This window comes from Neolamprologus brichardi, chromosome 16, assembly GCF_056152115.1.
Source record: "Neolamprologus brichardi isolate AB-2024 chromosome 16, ASM5615211v1, whole genome shotgun sequence".
NCBI lineage: Eukaryota > Metazoa > Chordata > Actinopteri > Cichliformes > Cichlidae > Neolamprologus > Neolamprologus brichardi.
The window spans coordinates 3,312,767-3,331,750 of NC_142119.1; the positions used below are offsets into that span (position 1 = coordinate 3,312,767).

At 41.9% G+C, this 18,984-nt stretch overlaps 1 protein-coding gene across 18 annotated transcripts in view; it reads left to right on the forward strand.

Annotated features, from left to right (window-relative positions):
* tns1b (tensin 1b) overlaps nucleotides 1-18,984 on the forward strand; it is a 198,023-nt gene that overhangs the window by 121,078 nt on the left and 57,961 nt on the right. For 17 of the 18 annotated variants that reach the window (XM_087829953.1, XM_087829956.1, XM_087829969.1 and 14 more), the window contains 2 exons: nucleotides 10,776-10,817; nucleotides 18,877-18,926. In XM_087829953.1, the coding sequence (XP_087686079.1) occupies nucleotides 10,776-10,817; nucleotides 18,877-18,926 (92 nt within the window). Of the gene's footprint in view, nucleotides 1-10,775; nucleotides 10,818-14,235; nucleotides 14,533-18,876; nucleotides 18,927-18,984 lie in introns of those variants that run through there. The other variant, XM_087829967.1, reaches the window with a different exon arrangement.

The following is an 18,984-nucleotide window of genomic DNA, read 5'->3' on the forward strand; positions in this document are numbered from 1 at the left end:
CTGGTTGGGTGATTTGTGTTAACACAGTAAGACTGCCACAGTTAGCTTCTCTTTACAAACAGTCAGCATTGGTTTCCTTTTTCCCTGACCATAGTCTTAAACAAGCTAACTTAACAAGCTAACAAGCTGTTTTTAGCCACGCCTACATCTTGTTCCGTCACATGTTGAGTAATAAATAATTTGGTGAGAACACAACTTTTTTCCTAGTGATGTTTTAATCTTTTCAGTAAGTGGAGTTGTAACACAATGCCTAAATATCAGAATAAGCTGTATTAGCGTGATAACATTCTATTATCATTCTATTATCTATTATTCAATTATCAAAGAAACATTCTAGGGTAAGCATATTGTGGACACTTATTTGGGCAGCTACTTTGAAGAATGTATAAATTAACATAAATTTCAGTGATCAACGGGATGTAAAAACGAAATCAGATAAAATCTGGTTATAAAGTTTGCTCACTTTACCTAAAAACAGACCTATCAGGGAGTGATGCTTCTAACCAACATCGTGTCTTTGACCTGGACCTCATGTCTTTTATATAGCAGCAATTTCTGTTGAAATAATAAAAGAAGTTTGATTTTTTTCACATAACAATTACTGTGAAAAACACCACAATCACACAGGGCCACAAACTGGTCTGCAACCCCCTTGCAACTACATGCAGTTAGAGAAGAATGTGTATTCCGATTGCTAATTGGTTAGGGAACTGATTCCAACAGTTGCAGTTTGCACCCTCTTTGTGCATCTTGCCAATCACTTGGGGAATACACATTTTTCCCTAGCAACCAGAGGTCACCAATTGGTCTCTAAGCTTGTATGACTGATACCTCAGAAGGTAAAAGCCTGCTTTGCATTAAATATATATTGTTTATCCACCAGTGACAGAGCAACATGATGATCTGGAAATCCGCTGCAACCTCAAGCACCTCCAGAGGGACACATCTGGCTTTTAGCTGTTAATTCTTCCTCTGTTCGTCACTACCTTGCTTCTGTCTCAGTCTCCTTTTTTTTGTATAACATAAACATAATACAAATATGGTTTATAAGAGCTTTCTTTCTGCTGAACACAGCTGCCTCCTGTAGCTAAAAATGACGCTATGAGAGCGATGACTGAACCGAAATAGTACAGCTAAACAATGAGCTCAGAGTTGCTATAAATCTTAGTAAAGCAGAGCAGAGTCGTAGGTTCAGTTGATAACACATCACTATGAAAGACTAATTAAACATAGTTTTCACGTTTTAATTTTATAATTTCTGTAATTTGCTGTCTAAACCAAATCCTTCGTATTTTTTTGGAAAATAAATAAAAACCATATGTACTACAACATTTGAATCCTCATGAGACATGCTTACCAATGACACACATCATTGTTTTTATGGAATTTTTGCGCTCTTACCATACTAGCACGTACTAGAGCACAAAAGAAGCAGCAGCTTGTTTAATAGGTGTGTCTTTGTTTGTGTCCATGACAGCGTGACTTATTAGACTCTCGTTGCACATACACGTTAGAAGTAAAAATAGTTGGCGGATGCTTTTGCATACTCCCCTCGCACATGTTAGAAAAGGCTTGTGGTTACATAACGGAGCGAGCGGCCAGGTCCGTATCAGTAGGAGCAGGGACGGGCGGGGGGTGAGGAAACAGACCGATGTCAGGGGTGGTTTAGGGTCACGGCTGGCTCAAGAGTTTTTCCCACAGCAAGGACCGGCCGCTCTGTTTTACCCCGGGTCCTCAGGGATCCCTGGCATGTTAGGGCCTAACCCCAATGGGGGAGGAACTGAGAACAAGCATAAACACTCTAACCTTAACCCCAACCTTGGATGCACACAGGCCCTGCCTCCTCAGCAATGTGTTTACATTTCTGGGACGTGGCTATGTGAACGCTGCAGATGAAGGAGCATGGAGCATGAGAGAGGCACAGCTGTGTGTCTGTGTGTGTGCCGTTGTTGATGAAGTAGGAGAGCTTGGCTATAAGTCTGTATTACCGTTTTTAACTTTCAGCGGTGCCATGTTGTTGTTTGTTGTATTTCGATTCTGTGCAATTCTCCTATGAACAAAAAATAAAAAATAACAGAAAATGTCTTATTGCAGGTTGTTTTGCACCATCATACAAAGTTGGAATCAGTTTTTTTTTGCTTTGATGATATGTTTTTGTATGCAAAAAGGCCTCTTATTAATAAGGTACTGATTGGGGAGTTACTGGCCCTTAATGTGCTGCTACCCTATGCAGATGTGTGTATATTTTACATGTCCGTATGCATAATGGGTGATTTTTACTGAAAACATAGGGAACCAACATCAGGAGATGCACCACTGGAGCACGATTGCCTTTTTTAGGTTATTGTCAAACATCAACTTGATCATAACTTGCATTAGCACCTGGAAGTAGGGGGAAACGCTGACTGTAAATGTACATTTATTTAGAAATATGTGTATAAATGCAGATTTAACACATGTAACTTTTCGTAACTGTACAACAGCATCAGGTGAGCCACCATCGTTGTGTCCAGATCTACAGTTTGTGCTTATCGCCACTAGAAGGCACTGTTGCACAAGACACTTTACAGGTGTTTGGTGTCATATCAGACAGTCTGTGTCACTCATAATGCTGAAGCCTTTATGACATTGGAGGAGAGCAATTAAATATATTCAGGTTTTATTGACTTTTCAAACTGAGACTGATATATCCTGATGGTGCCAACACCTGGTTTCCAACAACTGAATTTATTTTCAAATTGAATGTAATTTGAGACCGTAAGTGGCCACTCTAAAGCATCAAGCAATCATGGTGTAGTATTTTATTTTATCTGTTCTAGATAGCATTCATCAGTCTTACTAATGAGGTTTTTTTTGGTTGCTTTGGAATGCATTTCTTCCTCTGCAAATTATGTCCTTTGACGGTACATTTTAGTGTAATGTGGATAGTTTCAGATCATGCATTTAACGTTTCATCTCGCTGCCAAGGAATGCTGCTGCATAGCTTCTCATCAAAGTAAAATGAGTTTTTTGTATCATTCAGCAGCTTAGCTGAAACACAGGGACATCTAAGGCCGCTAAGCTCTGTGTGGGATGTAGTCCAAAATGCAGTGTAAACACAGGGAGCAGCGCGGGTGCCTAGCTACGGCGCAGCCAATGCATATGGTGTGTGTTCTTTAAGGTTTCCAAAGAAAGCAAGTCCTGGAAAAAGGCTGTCCAGTCAGAGAGAAAAGGGCGACAGGATGAGGGGCACTCCCTGAGCCTGACTCATATGTATGTATATATATATGTATGACACAAGGATTAACTCTGTGAGATCACAGGCATTGTGTCATTCTAGTGTACTTATTTCTATGTATATTTATTATTAATGTATTTCAGTTTATTCGATGCTCAGTCTGCTGACTGAATGTAAACACTGTAGCCGTCCAGTGCTCACAGAAACAGTCTGTTTCCTTTCAGAGGCCAAAACCCCGTCCCTCTCTCGTTGTGTCTCACACCCACACTCACACACCCAAAGTGGTGATCTTAACCACTCTTCTGTCCACACTAAGCCGCCTGGGCCGGGCTAAATGGGCTGTGTCTCGATCTCCAAAGATGCATAGCTGTATATTTAGCCCTGGGTCATTTGCCCGACAGGCTCTCGCTCACTGTCTACGTTCTTCCCCGCCGCTCATGGGAGGAAACTCCCAGCGTGCTCGCTACCTCTGCTCTCCTTAAAGTAGCGGGCTATAATTTGGTAAATTGGTCAAAGGAGCCACTGTGTTCATGTGAAAAAGAGCACATGGCACAGTGGCGGAGCAGATAGAGCTCTGGGTGACGGTCTGCTGCGCTCAGAGGAGACGAACACGTGGCTGAGTCGATGGTCTCTTATCATCTGTGTGTTTTCGCGTGACACTTTTTACAAGGACAAACAGGAGTAACTAAGTTAAAAGACTCCTTCACTCAGAATTTGTTAGTGAATAAGCAGAGTATTGTGTTCTGGAAGTGATTTGCAATGTCAAATGGCATTAACGTTTGATGACAAAAACATGATGCTAACCTCTGCCAAAACATCAGCAGTCAGTGTTCCAATATGAAAAGAGAAGTCGGTGTGTCAGTTAAATTTGTGTTCTATCTGCTAGCCAGCAGGGGGCGACTCTAGCTGTAAATCTGTGGGAAAATTGGCTCCCTAGATTTACAACCTTATTAAAAACTTTACTGATGAGTTTATAATTTCAATCTTTGTTTTCAAGTCTTCTAACATTGGAAGATGATATTCATTTTCTAAATGGTGGTCACTGTTAGAGTCAAAAACAAAGATAAAGTGTGTAAAGTGTAACTATTTTGTGATTAACAAGTTGCTCAATCAAATGTTTGTTGTATCCCTGCAATCCTATTTGGCAGATATGGCTTCCAAACAACAAAATACTCAGCTCAAGGTTTCACAGTGACACCTAGCCAGCCATGTGGTGATGTCGTCACAGTAGCTACATCCATCTTCTACATACAGTCTGTGCTGTAAACATTGCAGAGAACAGAAAGACCTTCTGCCTTAACTCTGGCCTAATATTTCCATTCAGTTCTCCTCTGCCCTGAGATTCATTTCAGGTATAAAAACTTTACTTATACCACCGAAACAAAGCCGTTACGAGCCGTGAGGCAGTGAGCCTCCACCACAGATGATCTGATATTAAATGGGAAGAACAGATGATTCAGAAGCAGAATATATGTAATTATATAACATTAGAAAGCATTTTATTATGATTCCTTTAATTTGGCTCTGCCCATCTGTGCTGCATCAACCCTTTCTTTCTCTAACTATTTAAAGCAACACAGATTTGAAACTAAATTAGATCACTTCTCCAACATGTAGTTAGTGGCTGCAGATTTTATAACAATGCTTCTTTTCCCATAGCAGCTACCGTTGCTCCGCAATGTGAGTAAAGCAGGAGGAGGAAGGGGAGGTCTGAGGTCTAAATTGACTGTTGTAATATACAAACACCTGACTTACTTTGAGCCTACAGCCTGTCTTTCATTTCGGTTGCGGACCTTGGATGAAACAACAGTTTAATCACGCCGAGCTTTCTACTTTTTTGTCAGCTGTCGGCATTCTGGCAAAATCTGCCAAATCTTTAGTTTAGTGTTATAGGTGAAGTATTCTAAACTAACATGGACAATTCAATGTAATGTGTCTATCTGTATCTATCTAATAGACTCCAATTTGTGCATGTAAATGGAGAGTCCTCTTCACACACTGAGGTTAATTATGGAGTTCCACAGGGTTCAGTGCTAGGACCAATTCTGTTTACATTATACATGCTTCCCCTAGGCAGCATCATTAGAAGACATAGCATACATTTTCACTGCTATGCAGATGACACCCAGCTCTATCTGTCCATGAAGCCAGATAACACACACCAATTAGTTAAACTGCAGGAATGTCTTAAAGACATAAAAACTTGGATGGCCACTAACTTTCTGCTTCTCAACTCAGATAAAACTGAGGTCATTGTACTCGGCACTGAAAAGCTTAGAAATTTGGTATCTAACCAGATTCTTACTCTGGATGGCATTACCTTGGCCTCCAGTAACACTGTGAGGAACCTTGGAGTCATTTTTGACCAGGATATGTCCTTCAACGCACATATTAAACAAATATGTAAGACTGCGTTCTTCCATTTGCGCAACATCTCTAAAATTAGAAATATCCTGTCTCAGAGTGACGCTGAAAAACTAGTTCATGCATTTATTACTTCCAGGCTGGACTACTGCAATTCATTATTATCAGGATGTCCAAAAAACTCACTGAAAAGCCTTCAGTTAATCCAAAATGCTGCAGCAAGAGTACTGACAGGGACTAGAAAGAGAGAGCATATTTCTCCTGTTTTGGCTTCCCTTCATTGGCTTCCTGTTAAATCCAGAATTGAATTCAAAATCCTGCTCCTCACATACAAGGTCTTAAATAATCAGGCCCCATCTTATCTTAATGACCTTGTAGTACCATATCACCCTATTAGAGCACTTCGCTCTCGCTCTGCAGGCCTACTTGTTGTTCCTAGAGTATTTAAAAGTAGAATGGGAGGCAGAGCCTTCAGTTTTCAGGCCCCTTTTCTGTGGAACCAGCTTCCAGTTTGGATTCGGGAGACAGACACTATCTCTACTTTTAAGATTAGGCTTAAAACTTTCCTTTTTGCTAAAGCATATAGTTAGGGCTGGACCAGGTGACCCTGAATCCTCCCTTAGTTATGCTGCAATAGATGTAGGCTGCCGGGGGATTCCCATGATGCATTGAGTTTTTCCTTTCCAGTCACCTTTCTCACTCACTATGTATTAACAGACCTCTCTGTATTGAATCGTATCTGTTATTAATCTCTGTCTCTCTTCCACAGCATGTCTTTATCCTGTCTTCCTTCTCTCACCCCAACCGGTCGCAGCAGATGGCCGCCCCTCCCTGAGCCTGGTTCTGCCGGAGGTTTCTTCCTGTTAAAAGGGAGTTTTTCCTTCCCACTGTCGCCAAAGTGCTTGCTCATAGGGGGTCATATGATTGTTGGGCTTTTCTCTGTATCTAAGCGCCTTGAGGCGACATTTGTTGTGATTTGGCGCTATATAAATAAAATTGAATTGAATTGAATGTGATGAGTAGAAAAGTGACACAGGTTGTTCAGTTTGGAGACATGTAGATCAATGAATGTTGACAGAATGCAGCTGTTAGCAGCTCTGGAACTAATCTTTATCATTATTATTAACCAAAAACACTATGAAACCTCCCAGATATCCTCACTCTGAAACCAGGCATACTGAATTTGTTTTCCTTTTAAGCCGAAGTTGTAATATTTTGTAGATCTGTGGGAGAGCAACAGCCTGCATTTAGCCCCTCTCATGAGCCTCAGCTGACTTTGTTCACGATGATGACATCGCTCTGAGCAAGAGATGCGCAAAGGAGGCACAAAATCTGAATTTCTATGATGAAAATGATTTCAAGTTCAAAGGCTCACTCTCAGACTAATAGTTGTATGGAAATGGCACATGCTTAACTAATGTGAGGCACGATTAGAAGGGCACACTAACATACTTGTGAGGTTTGTGTTTACGCTGGCCTCGCAGGTGCTGCAAAGCTCTTGGCCACAGTGGAGTGTTTGTTTTGCTCTCATCTTTATTCTCGCATCTGTTGTAATTACGTTTAATCACGATCATGTTTAAAGAGTTTTTTGCAGTCTGCCCTGCGGTTGTGTGCTGTCAGGCCACAGCACATTCATTCGGTGTGCACAGGGAGGCCAGCTAAGAGTTAAAATTCTGCAAGTTTGCACCCCTGTCACATGGGCCAATGTGCTTCAAAATGAGAAACACAACTGTCTCGCTATAAAGTAGATTGAGGATTCTGGTATGCATTACTATCCTCCACAGCTTCTTGCTTTAATCTCATCATTACGAGATCCTGAAGTTTTAAACTGTAGCTTCAAATAAATAAAATTGTTACATCTGCTTTGTTCTTGATTTAGAAAAGAAACGATACGAACATGTCTCGAATGAGAGCTTCAGATCAGCTTGTTGCTTGGCTTGATTCAGCAGAGGCTCCCGCTGACAGACATGTGGCAGAACGACACAGCATGATGCACTAAAGCTGCAGCCTTAAGAGCTTGCTATGTCATCATAAGGACTGCAAATAAAACTAGTATAGTGCCAAATCACAACAACAGTCACCTCAAAGCGTTTCACAGCATTGTAAAGTAAAGGCCCTACAGTAATATAGAGAACCCCCCCAAACAACTAGACCCCAACAAGATGAGTCCTGGACTGGGAGCTGGTTCCACAGAACACGGGCCTGAAAGCTTAATGTTTTGCCCATTTCCTAATTCTGCTTTTAAATACCCAGGAACCAGAGGTAGACATCTAGTCTTAAAGAAGATAGTGATTGGCCTTTCCTTCACTGTCAATACGTACACAGTCCTGGGCTTGAAGACTTGACCTTTTGATCTTGAATCTGAAATTCCGAACTGGGACAGATAATTTAGGTTTAATTTAAAGCATTTAATCCTTTGGGTCTTGGAGTTTCTGAAAGCTTGGTCTGTTTCTTGTTTCAGAATTGTGACATTTATTGTGCACAGCCTGCAAGAATTGCCATGATTTAAGAAAAAAAAAAATGGTAATGTCTGTATCAAAGCCCCTCTTCAAATGCTTCTTTTGAAGATTACTGACACAAACTGCAAACACTTCCTCTGTCGGCTGTTTTGCTGATACAAAACTTCCCAGGCTTTCTCGTGCTCTCTGAATTATTTGCATCTCTAAGCGACGACGTGCACATGGATGCAAAACAGCCATCTGGCTGCAATCTTGCAAAGCGGAAATGCACATGTTCGAATATATCATTGTGAGAATTGTTTGTGTCTCTGTGTGTTTTTCTGGGTTTACACACAATGGCCTCCATTTGTGTGAAAATGCCTGCGGCTGCAAATTTTGGCCTTGCAGTGAAATCCACAGTCTGCATTTAGAATCTCAAACATTAGCCTGCTGTTTCCTTGTCCTTCATTCTTAGAAACAACATCTGTCTGCATGTACAACAGAGAGAAATGTAGTCACGATGCTGATAATTTAATCCCTTTCAGTCATAAATGCTGCCGTTTGGAGCAGACTCCAGCGACTGTAGGTCTCTCGTGCTCTCCCTGCTTGGCGGTTTAGTCTGAGTGTTTGGAGTCTGTATTCTAGGGCCTGCACACTCAGACTGTAATTAACAGTTTACATTTGCTGTTTATGTTCCACTGAAAGTTTCTACAGAAGCAGATCGTCCTGGGTGTCGCAGCCCAGCTCTCTGTGTGGGACTCTGCAGTGATCACTACCAAGCAGGATTAAAGAATGAAGCGCTGCAATCAGATGTTTTCTCATCAGTGTATTTGAAGGGTGACGTGTTGTTACTTTACTATGCTTTTTGCATTGTCGTCAAATTCCCAAGCTAACGGTGAGCCACTACCTGGCACTAATGAAGTGTGTGTAACCACAGCCCGACGTTCGTTTCTTTGTGTCTTGGCTACGTTGTTGGTCAGCAGGGATAAAGACCACCTCAGTGAGCCACACTGCTCAACTTTGACTCACATTTGATATCTTCTGTGAGGAATAATCAATTCACAAAAATAGATTTTTTGTGGAGATGCCCAGCTGTGTCAGCATGCTCTTCATGTCTGTTTGGTCTTTGTCCGGCTAAAGGTTCTAAAATTGTCATGAACAGCTGAACGACTTCCTTATATTTATAGGAAAGATTCTTTGTTTCCCAGGAAATAAAGAGGGGGAAAATAGCAATAATAACAAAATAAAAAGACTGACAAAAATATATTCTGTTATACACATAATGGCATGGCACAACTTAACCTCCTTCCAAGGTGCATGAAGAAGACAAAGATCTGATGACGTGAAGACTCCAGCAACACTTAAAGTAAAGGGAACAGCTTTAGTAGGTGACTAACGGGCTTCGGCCTTCAACTTGGACCCTGATGAAGGCCACAAGTAAAAACGTGTTGGTCACCTAATAAAGCTGTTCCCTATTTTAAACTTTGGGCTAGAATTTCACAAATAAATTTTTACAATAGTTAAAAAAATAAAATTAAAAAAAAATATAATTTCAATAAAACTAAAGGCAAACTTTAATGTTACAGAACTTAAGTGTCTTCGGTGTGATGAAGAGAATCTATATCTGTGCACGAGGCAGACAAAGATGTTCACAAAGCCCACATAGATGGATTTTTGGTCTTTTTATTGTAATTCACTGAGAATTAGCCGTATGTTTCCTCGTTCTTGACTTTTAATGGCATTTACAGAGAGGAGATTGCTTTTTGTTCTCTGGTATCAGCTCTGTTACCAAAAACAGGACTAATGTGTGGGTGTTTTTTAGGTTATTTCCATGGTTTTGAGAATTTAAAAAGATATTTTTCCATACTAGTGAAGAGAAAGAGGACATTTAGGGATTGAGAGATGCAGAATGATATGCAGCAACTGGTACTGCCAGTATTTAAAGTTCAGATCTTCCTGCTATTTACCATAATGCTGTCTAAAGCCCGAACAGGCTCATGATCTCCAGAACATGAAAAAACGTGAAAAAATGAGCAAACCCAACTTTCAGTGCAGAGTATTGAAACTTTGGACTTCTTCTTCTTTCTTTTTTTTTGTACTGGTGTTGAAACGGTCAGGTAATGAACATCTCTGCATAAAAATCCACAGCAGCGTGGATCTTCAAATGCTATGATGCATTTTAGGCCTCATTTAGTTCCATGCACATGTGTGTTAGTCTGAGGTTAGTGGAGCCCACACAAGCTCATGACGTCACAGATTGCTCTGATGTTTTCTTCTTCTCCTCTCTGCCATCTTTTCCTCTCTGTACCCTAAACCCTGTTTCTTTATCTGTCTGATTGTTCCTGTGCTTTTTGTTTTGGTTTTTTTCTTAGCAAAGAACCCCTTCCCACCACTTTCTTCTGGTTTCTTGTCCCACAGTGCCCCTTTTTTCCTCTCCTTTGTCTTTCCTGACACTCTCTCTCTCCATAGCTGTATATGGTGTTGAAAAAGAGAGTTCCTCGGCTGGACTCTCTGGTCTTGGCTAATGGAAGCAGACCTGTCTCTTTGTGTAAATATTTGCACAGAAGGATTATAGATGGTCCCACGCATTCAAGGTGGAGTTCTACTCCACTCCAGGCCACATTAGGGCAAGGAATGGCTCTGAGCGTAGCGTAAACACCCGATGACACAACATAACATCTCACGAAGTCAACTGTTTGAAGCGTATCGGCAGGTGTTGATCTCACTGTCTGTCTCTTTTTGTCGTTTCTGAACAGGCGCCGAGCAGTGACCTCCCTCTCAAACACGTAGACACCATGGTGAGTTTACCTGCTGATTTTTCGCAGGTCCATTCTTCTTGCTTGGTTAGACTGCTGTAATGAAGGAGCTGATGGATCTGCCTCTGCAGCCTTGGCTGAGAGGTCAGACATACTTGATGTAGAAAAGGTATAAAGTATGAGTGGATGGTTTCCCAGCTGCCACGAAGGACATTCATTATAATAAATACTTCAGAAAAGCCAGATTAAGTCTACGCTTGATGCACAGCAGGGCCTGTTGAGATCAAAATCCCACTCATTCATGAGATATTTTTAAACAATATCTCACATCCATCGTCCACAACAAAAACACATTTGCGCCAGATGATATCACGTTATCTTTTCAGAACACAAACATTAAATCATATCAAACAGGAAGTTCTTTGCTAGGCATCAAGCCACATTACTGTACCAAACAGCTAAGTGGACTCTTGGCTGCTTTTGGTCGTCTTTGATTGAGCAAAACAGAAACGTTAAATATTACCCAGTTGAAATCTATCGGCGAACCCCGTAACACCAAAGATGGTGTCTGTAGTTTTAATAGTTTAATTATTTTTATAGCACATTTAATTACAACAAGAGCGTTGACCAAAGTGCTGTACAAGAATACAACATACCTAATAAAACAACTTAGAGTATTAAAAGCAAACACCAAATATGAATTAACAAATAACTCTCATGCTGTATTAAAAGCCAGTAAATAAAAATGCGTTTTAAGATAAGATTTAAAAAGATTGACAGTGGGAGCCTGTCTGATGTGTAGGGGTAAATTATTCCACAGCTTGGGCGCTACGGCCTCAAATGCTCGATCGCCTCTATGAACCAGCCTCGACCTTGGTACAGCTAAAAGCAAAAGATCACTTGATCTAAGAGATCTAATGTATGACACATCCTTCGACCCTACATCCAAGTAGTCCTTATTTTCTTTAAAAGAATATATTCAGACAGTTGAGCTGCTGGACTGAAACAAGTACATCTGGAGTAGAACAAAAAAACTGCATAGAGCGGTTACCTGCAAGGCCGTTGATTGGCAGCCTGTACCTAGAAGCACTTTGGTTAAGCTAATGTGACCAGTGCAGTGTGCTGGAATGCAAACTCTGTTTGCACCTTCTCCTGTGCACCTGGAGCGTAGCAGGCGTGCATTTTCTGAGGCTCATGCAGAGGCCTATGGCCCATTAAGAAAAAGTCTTAATTCTACTGAATGGTACAAGTTTGAGCTTCAAATTCTACTTAAAGTACGTAAAGTAAAAGTACTTTCTTCTGACTGACGTCCGTGCTTTTATTGAATCATAATTGCTGATTTAATAATGTGTTTAATCAATTTAATGTTGAAGCTGTAGATGATTTTAATTACTTAATATATCACGTTGTTGCTTTATCGATAATACTGCACCATTGAACATTAGTCGGTTTATATTAAAATATATGATGCAGGTTGCAAAGTTCAATATTTGCATTGGAAATATTCTGGAGTAAAGCTAGATGGTATCATAACATGGAAATATTTTGGGGAAAAATTGTGGATGTGTTTAGTGAAAAGACAAGTGTCTCTGGCACGTGAATTCTGGCATCCTTCATCTCCACTACGCCATCTGAGTGATGTTCAGCTTACGCAGCGTGAGCGAGATAAGCCCAGCACGGGCAGCCGCTAACTATTTTTAAAAAGGTTTTGTCTGTTTACTGTAGTATAAACTCTTTTAAAATGTAACTGAAGCATCTGCAGCTAAAGTGAGTTTATAAAATGAGTTGTGGATCAGATAAATATTATTATCTGTTTAATAAATTGTGTTGAGTATCAAGTGTGGAGCTGTAGCTTGCATTGTTTTATGCAAGGTGCTGGCATGGTGCATTTACACATGAGATGTTAGACTCTGGGTTACCGGGTTAATGAGATGAATGGTCACAACTTAACAACAAAAGTGTGACTTATGCCTCCTTCACTAAGCTCTAAGTATGAATCAGTAAGGACATGTGTGAAACAAGGAGACCCTCAATTTTCATTGCATACACTGTTTGACACAAACCTCCAGTCTGGGGGCTCAGTGTGTGGACTGGATGGAAGTTTTGAGGCGTGACCATCTAATGTCTATGCATTCATGCAACACTGGGCCCAGTGCTGCAGCTACATTAGCAGATATGAACAACTTCCAGTATTTTTAAACCTTACGTTTTTGTCTGTGACTGCTGGAGCATTTGGACATGCTGGTTTTCAGCCCAGACTCCACAGGTAGCATTGGGTAGTAATGTATTTTAAACACATTTTTTTTGTTATTGTTAGAGTTTCAGAAGAGTTGATATGATTGTTGGTTCTTTTTGCCAGCTCCTTGAGAACAATAAATTTCGATGTTCTGACAAAGCACTCAAAAATAAGGGCGGTACATGTTTGCTTTGGACTCACTGGGCACTATTTGTCTCCAACACGACTTCCTGCGAGTTGTATTTTGTCTGAGAAAGGAAGGATCGAGTAACCAATTTAGAGTTGCCACCCAAAGCCGAGTGCCCGCTTTCCCCACAAGGACCAAAAATACACACAAACAGAGCTGTGTGCCTTTTTGGGAATGGTGTGTGTGGCTGCTTATATTGGCGTTTCCCATGTTATCCTTCAGGTTTTTTTCTGCAGCGCAGTCACTTGAGACAGTCTTTTAAAAGTCTTGTGAGTTTTTCCCAGTCGGGCACAGTTTGGTCAGCACCTTAAACGAGGGCCAAAGTCTGAATCACACCCTCGGCGTAAGTGTGTGATTAGACGAGTTGGTGTTTTATGCTTACTGTATGATCACATGTCTGTACAGAGTGGACTGTATGTGCTCGAGTGTCTGTTTGTGTGCAAGTGCAGCTGCTGCTGTCTTGTCATGGGCATTTGCTGTGTGGTTACACAGTGACGTGTGGCGGATGTTTGGCCACGCCTCATCGCCTTGGAGCATCACAGAGATTTATCTTGTGACTACAAGACCTGCATCAGTTTCTGCTTGAGCTTTGTTTTTCTTTTCTGCTATGAACATCTTGGCTGTTTTTCTTTAATCAGTATTAATTTTTAAGCTGCATCATTTTACTTCTTTTTCTGATTTCACTCCCCCGACAGATCCCCCTGCCTTCGATCCTCAGCTTCTCGTGTGAGAAAGTTGATAAGATGACACAAAAAAAAGGCACGTGGTTACATTTGTACGGTTATGACTTAGGACGTGCAGCGGTGAGCAGCTCCACTCAGCTGACTTGTGTGTGTTTATGTCTACAAACATGCATCAGTTCCCACATGTTTGGCTAAAGAGACGGAAAGGCTTAGCAATTTAGATCCATGCAAAGATGAGAAAGAGACATGGGAGCGAGGGAGGGAGGGAAAAGTTGAATGCGGGGGGGGAGAGAGAGATAACGGAGGGGGGAGGGTGGCCAACGGCAGAGAAAGAGAGGGAAGGGAGAGCACACAGAGGACAGAAGGAACAGGACGAGGAGCTCTGTGGAGGAGTCTGCCCCGACCTCGAGCGTGTAGTGGGCCGCTGCAGGCTACGGCCCAAAATAGAGCCCTTTTTTTCTGCTTTCCTTCTTCCTCTGCTGCTCCTCTGCTGTCAGAGAAAAGGGAGAGGTTTCTTAGAGGGAAGTTCACTGCCGAGCAGGGAGAGGCAGCGGGAGCTCTCCAGAGATGAACCGAGGAGGGTCTTTTAGGAGGCGGCTCTCCTCTCTGAGGGGGGCATGGCGATGGAGTACGGGCTACCTTTTCAGGAAGGTAGGATGCGATGGATGATGGATTTGGCTAAAAGCGGCTCTTGTTGCTTCTTCTCTTTCCACGCTCAATGTTTTTTTCTTCTTTGTCGTAGAAAAAGTTTTTGTCTCCTTCGCAGACTTTTACAAGCCTCCAACGTCTTTTCCCTCCCTCCCCCCTTCCTCCCTTACTGCCTCACTCTTTCTCAGATGGTTAATTTGTATGGCCTGCTTGTAAAGTCAACCTCCCCAGATGTTTTTCATCTGGAAACAGGGCCTGGAGGACCCCCCACTCTAATTCCCACCTCCTCCTCCTCCTCTTTACCCACTACCTTGCTTCTTCCCCCTCCTCCCTGATGGAAGTTCCCAAAGGAGATGGGATGCGGATTGTGTCGTGTTTAGGAGCTTTAACTTTGTCTTTAACTTTGGGAAACTGTTGCTTGTTAAGATAATTTTCTTCTTTCATTCTGTTAAGCTACTCCAATGTGCTCCTGCAGACCCTCCATTCATGAACTCGTCACACATCATGTCTTTGAGTTTTTCAGAGGCAGAAACATCAATGTGACCACAGTGAAAGTTATTGTCTTATTGCTGACCCTGGCTTAAATGCAGCGCCTTTACTCTCCCAGATGGTTGCAGTTTAACTTAAATCTCATGGCTCATAAAATCCTCTGCACAACAATTCAGGCTAATTTGAAGCAAAAACTATGAATTAACCGCCGTCTTTGCAGCACAATATAAACGACAGCTCTCTGGCAGTCTCTAATTAAGACTTTTTCGCTTGCATGCTGGTGGCTCCGTGTCCCGTGTTGGCATCCCTTTACCTCAAGAAACGCTTGGGCTTTTCCTGACGCTGATGCGCGGTAACTCCCTCAGCACCGCTCGGCACAAACACTCAGCCCTCTTCACGCTCTGCGTTTGTCTTTGAACCCTCTCTTTTGGGTTGTTTCTCGCTCATTCATCTCTGTCCTCCTCTGGTGACTCGCTGCGCTTTGGAGCCCCTTGCAACATGTTGAAGCACTTAGTCCGAAGTGCAGACAGAGTGGGGGGTGGATTTGCTTTGTGTCACCTCAGTTGGGCAACTGACTCATGTGAACATTTGGGCTGTAGAATCGAGGGGAGGGAAGCGAAGCATTTATCAAAAACAAACGGGCCGTTCTGGAAAAATACCAGTGTTTGTGCCTATGTATGCGAACGCATTCACGGCCCCCAGGAAATGTCACAATTAATACAGATATTTGTTAGAATCTCCAGATTCACCAAATAATGGTTAAACTCTGTCTTGGGGTGTCGAATAACGCTGTTTTGTCAAAGCTGTTTGTCCTTTTAGTGTTGGTGATGTAACACACCAGGTTGTAGCAACATAGAGACAGTGCATCACATCTAGATGCTCGTAAAGGTTGTCATGTTAAAACAAACTGAGTAAGCATAATTTTTTAAGGACGCTGCAGAGGCGTGTCTTTGCTTTCAAAGCAGACTTTTTCCCTTTGTGTATAATATTGCTGCAGCTGGTATATTCAAGCTCGAAGGATGCAAGCCACTTCTGTCAGAACGTTGGTATTTGATGCTGTGGGATGTTGAAATGCCAGATAATAACTGTAACTGTAAGGTTTGACTTTTATTTCCCAAGAATTTAGGAGGTTTTAACGTTGGACCAGAGTTAAGTAACCTCCCCACAGCTGCTTTAATGTCATTTATCACCAGTTGATCTAGTGAAAGCCTTCCACGGTGATAAAAATGCAATTTCCCGGTTAAATGCTCTGGGACGGGGACGTGGAAGCTGCTATTAGGGGAACCAGGATCTCTGAAAGTGAAGCTATCTGTTGTGTTCAGTTTTTCTACCCTCGATCTTATTTAGTCCTACTTTTTATTTTTCTTAAATGTGTATTTTTATGAACCTGTTGTTTTTAATTCTACTGGTGTGTGGTATTTGTGCATCTGCAGAAGGTGTAGTAATGGGAAAATGGAGCAAAAGGTCATGCTTAGCCTTGACTATTGACATATCTGACATGGTGGCTCAGTGGTTAGCTGTCGCCTTATAGATGGCTGCCAACCCTGAGCCTGATTTGGCGCTGTACAAATAAAACTTAACAGAGTAGAAAGAAGGTCCTCTGTCTGGAGCTTCCATCTGTTTCCTGTACCATCATGGCCCAGGATACTTTTGCATAAAGATTTTCTAAAACAAATCCTAAACAGACAAGCAAAATCTCCACCTGAGTCTCCCTTTTAGAAACCTTTTAGACTATTATATGAAACATGAGAAAAGGTTTCACATTTCTAACAGAGTGTCAGTTCTTCACTCAGCGAGAGTCGGCTGTTAGGAGAGCAGAGCAGACTAATGCTCATACAGGAAGGTCAGTGGTGCTCTTGACACTGATGGTTAGCCAGCCAATCTGATATAATGGATGATGACGGATAACAGCCCCTTCCTGTGTACATGTGACCCAAACATCACAGGAGAGTGAATAAGTCCACGTGCCCTCTGACCCCCCTCCTCAAGCTGGTCTGAGTGGGGGGGGTCAGAGGCGGGCCAGGCTTAGTGGAGCCAAACACAGCCGGTCACTTTCAGCCACACTTCCTCTGCTTTGCTCTGTGAAGGTGCCATGTGAAGCCGTTCTCACATGGCGCTACACAGCTTCATATAAGAGACCTCCCCCTCCTTCCCTTCCTAAGGTATAATACACACTCTGCAGCAGTGATCAGATCTTTGTCTTTCAGAGTGTTTATTTTCTATTCAATTCAATTCAATTCAATTTTATTTATATAGCGCCAAATCACAACAAAAGTCGCCTCAAGGCGCTTCATAGATACAGAGAAAAACCCAACAATCATATGACCCCCTATGAGCAAGCACTTTGGCGACAGTGGGAAGGAAAAACTCCCTTTTAACAGGAAGAAACCTCCGGCAGAACCAGGCTCAGGGAGGGGCGGGGCCATCTGCTGCGACCGGTTGGGGTGAGAGAAGGAAGACAGGATAAAGACATGCTGTGGAAGAGAGACAGAGATTAATAACAGATATGATTCAATACAGAGAGGTCTGTTAATACATAGTGAGTGAGAAAGGTGACTGGAAAGGAAAAACTCAATGCATCATGGGAATCCCCCGGCAGCCTACATCTATTGCAGCATAACTAAGGGAGGATTCAGGGTCACCTGGTCCAGCCCTAACTATATGCTTTAGCAAAAAGGAAAGTTTGAAGCCTAATCTTAAAAGTAGAGATAGTGTCTGTCTCCTGAATCCAAACTGGAAGCTGGTTCCACAGAAGAGGGGCCTGAAAACTGAAGGCTCTGCCTCCCATTCTACTTTTAAATACTCTGGGAACAACAAGTAGGGATGAAAACAATTTCAAGCTCTAACTGCCTGTTAGACAGTAGAACATCACAAGACTGGAGACAGCTGGCTTGAACACGCGTTTACAGTCTCATTTGAGCAGTAAGAAGATCTGCCGTGTCGAGGTGAAGGTCGTCGGAGTTTTCTGTTAGTATCATTACCTCAGCTACTCCACAGATTGAAGCCTGATTGGCTGATTCTGAATTTTCAGGATTGTTTTCTTTAAAGATCTACGTGCGGTATGTTGAAATTATAGTAAAAGGGGAAGTGATGCAGTCATTCTTTCCTCGGTTTCCACAAATAGTTGTGTTGCTGCTCCTATTACATGTGCTGCGGACAGCGCTGAGGGGAGTGCAAATGATGCCATAACACATCTCTAAATTACATCGAGCATCAATTTTCTTTTAAATAATAAAGAAATAAAGTCCGGATATCACACAACATATATCTCAGTACTGATATGTGTGAGAGGCACACAGTGTCTCTAAATATAAGAGATTTGTGCTTGCAAATCAAGGGACTTAGGGACTAGTAAAGTGCTATACAAATACAGGCCATTTACCATTTTGATTGCTGACCACAGTAAACACTTTACTGATGAGTTTATGACCTCAACCACTAGTTTCAAGTCTTACTCAGTACACCATAATGCTTATTTTGTAAATTATGGTCTCTATTAGAGGAAAATAAGAGGGTAAAGTAGGTAGTGCTTTAGTTAGTGATTGACAAGTTGTTGTGTGTGCAGCATTCTTCTGTTTCTCACTGGGATGCATCCCACGGACCTCCCTAACCAGTCTGTGATTCTTCTACAGCTACAATAATTATGATGTAATCTGTAAAATCAAAGGCTGCATTATTTTCCAAATTTCAGAAGGCTGATCTGGTTACATGGATGACTGTGAAGCAGTCATTTTAATAATTCGAACGTCTCTTTAACTGATTTCCTTATTTGGTGTATGAATGTTTTTAACAGCTTGTTGAGAAACATCTTTGTGTGCATGCAAAGAATACTAATAAGGTTTTTCTTTGTGATTGCAGGGCTCAACAAAATCCTCAAAGAGCATGGAGCCACGGCGCAGGCCATCGAGGTAGCTTCCCTTCTTTCTTGTCTCCTGTCCTCCTCATCAGTTTTGAGTTTTCCTACTT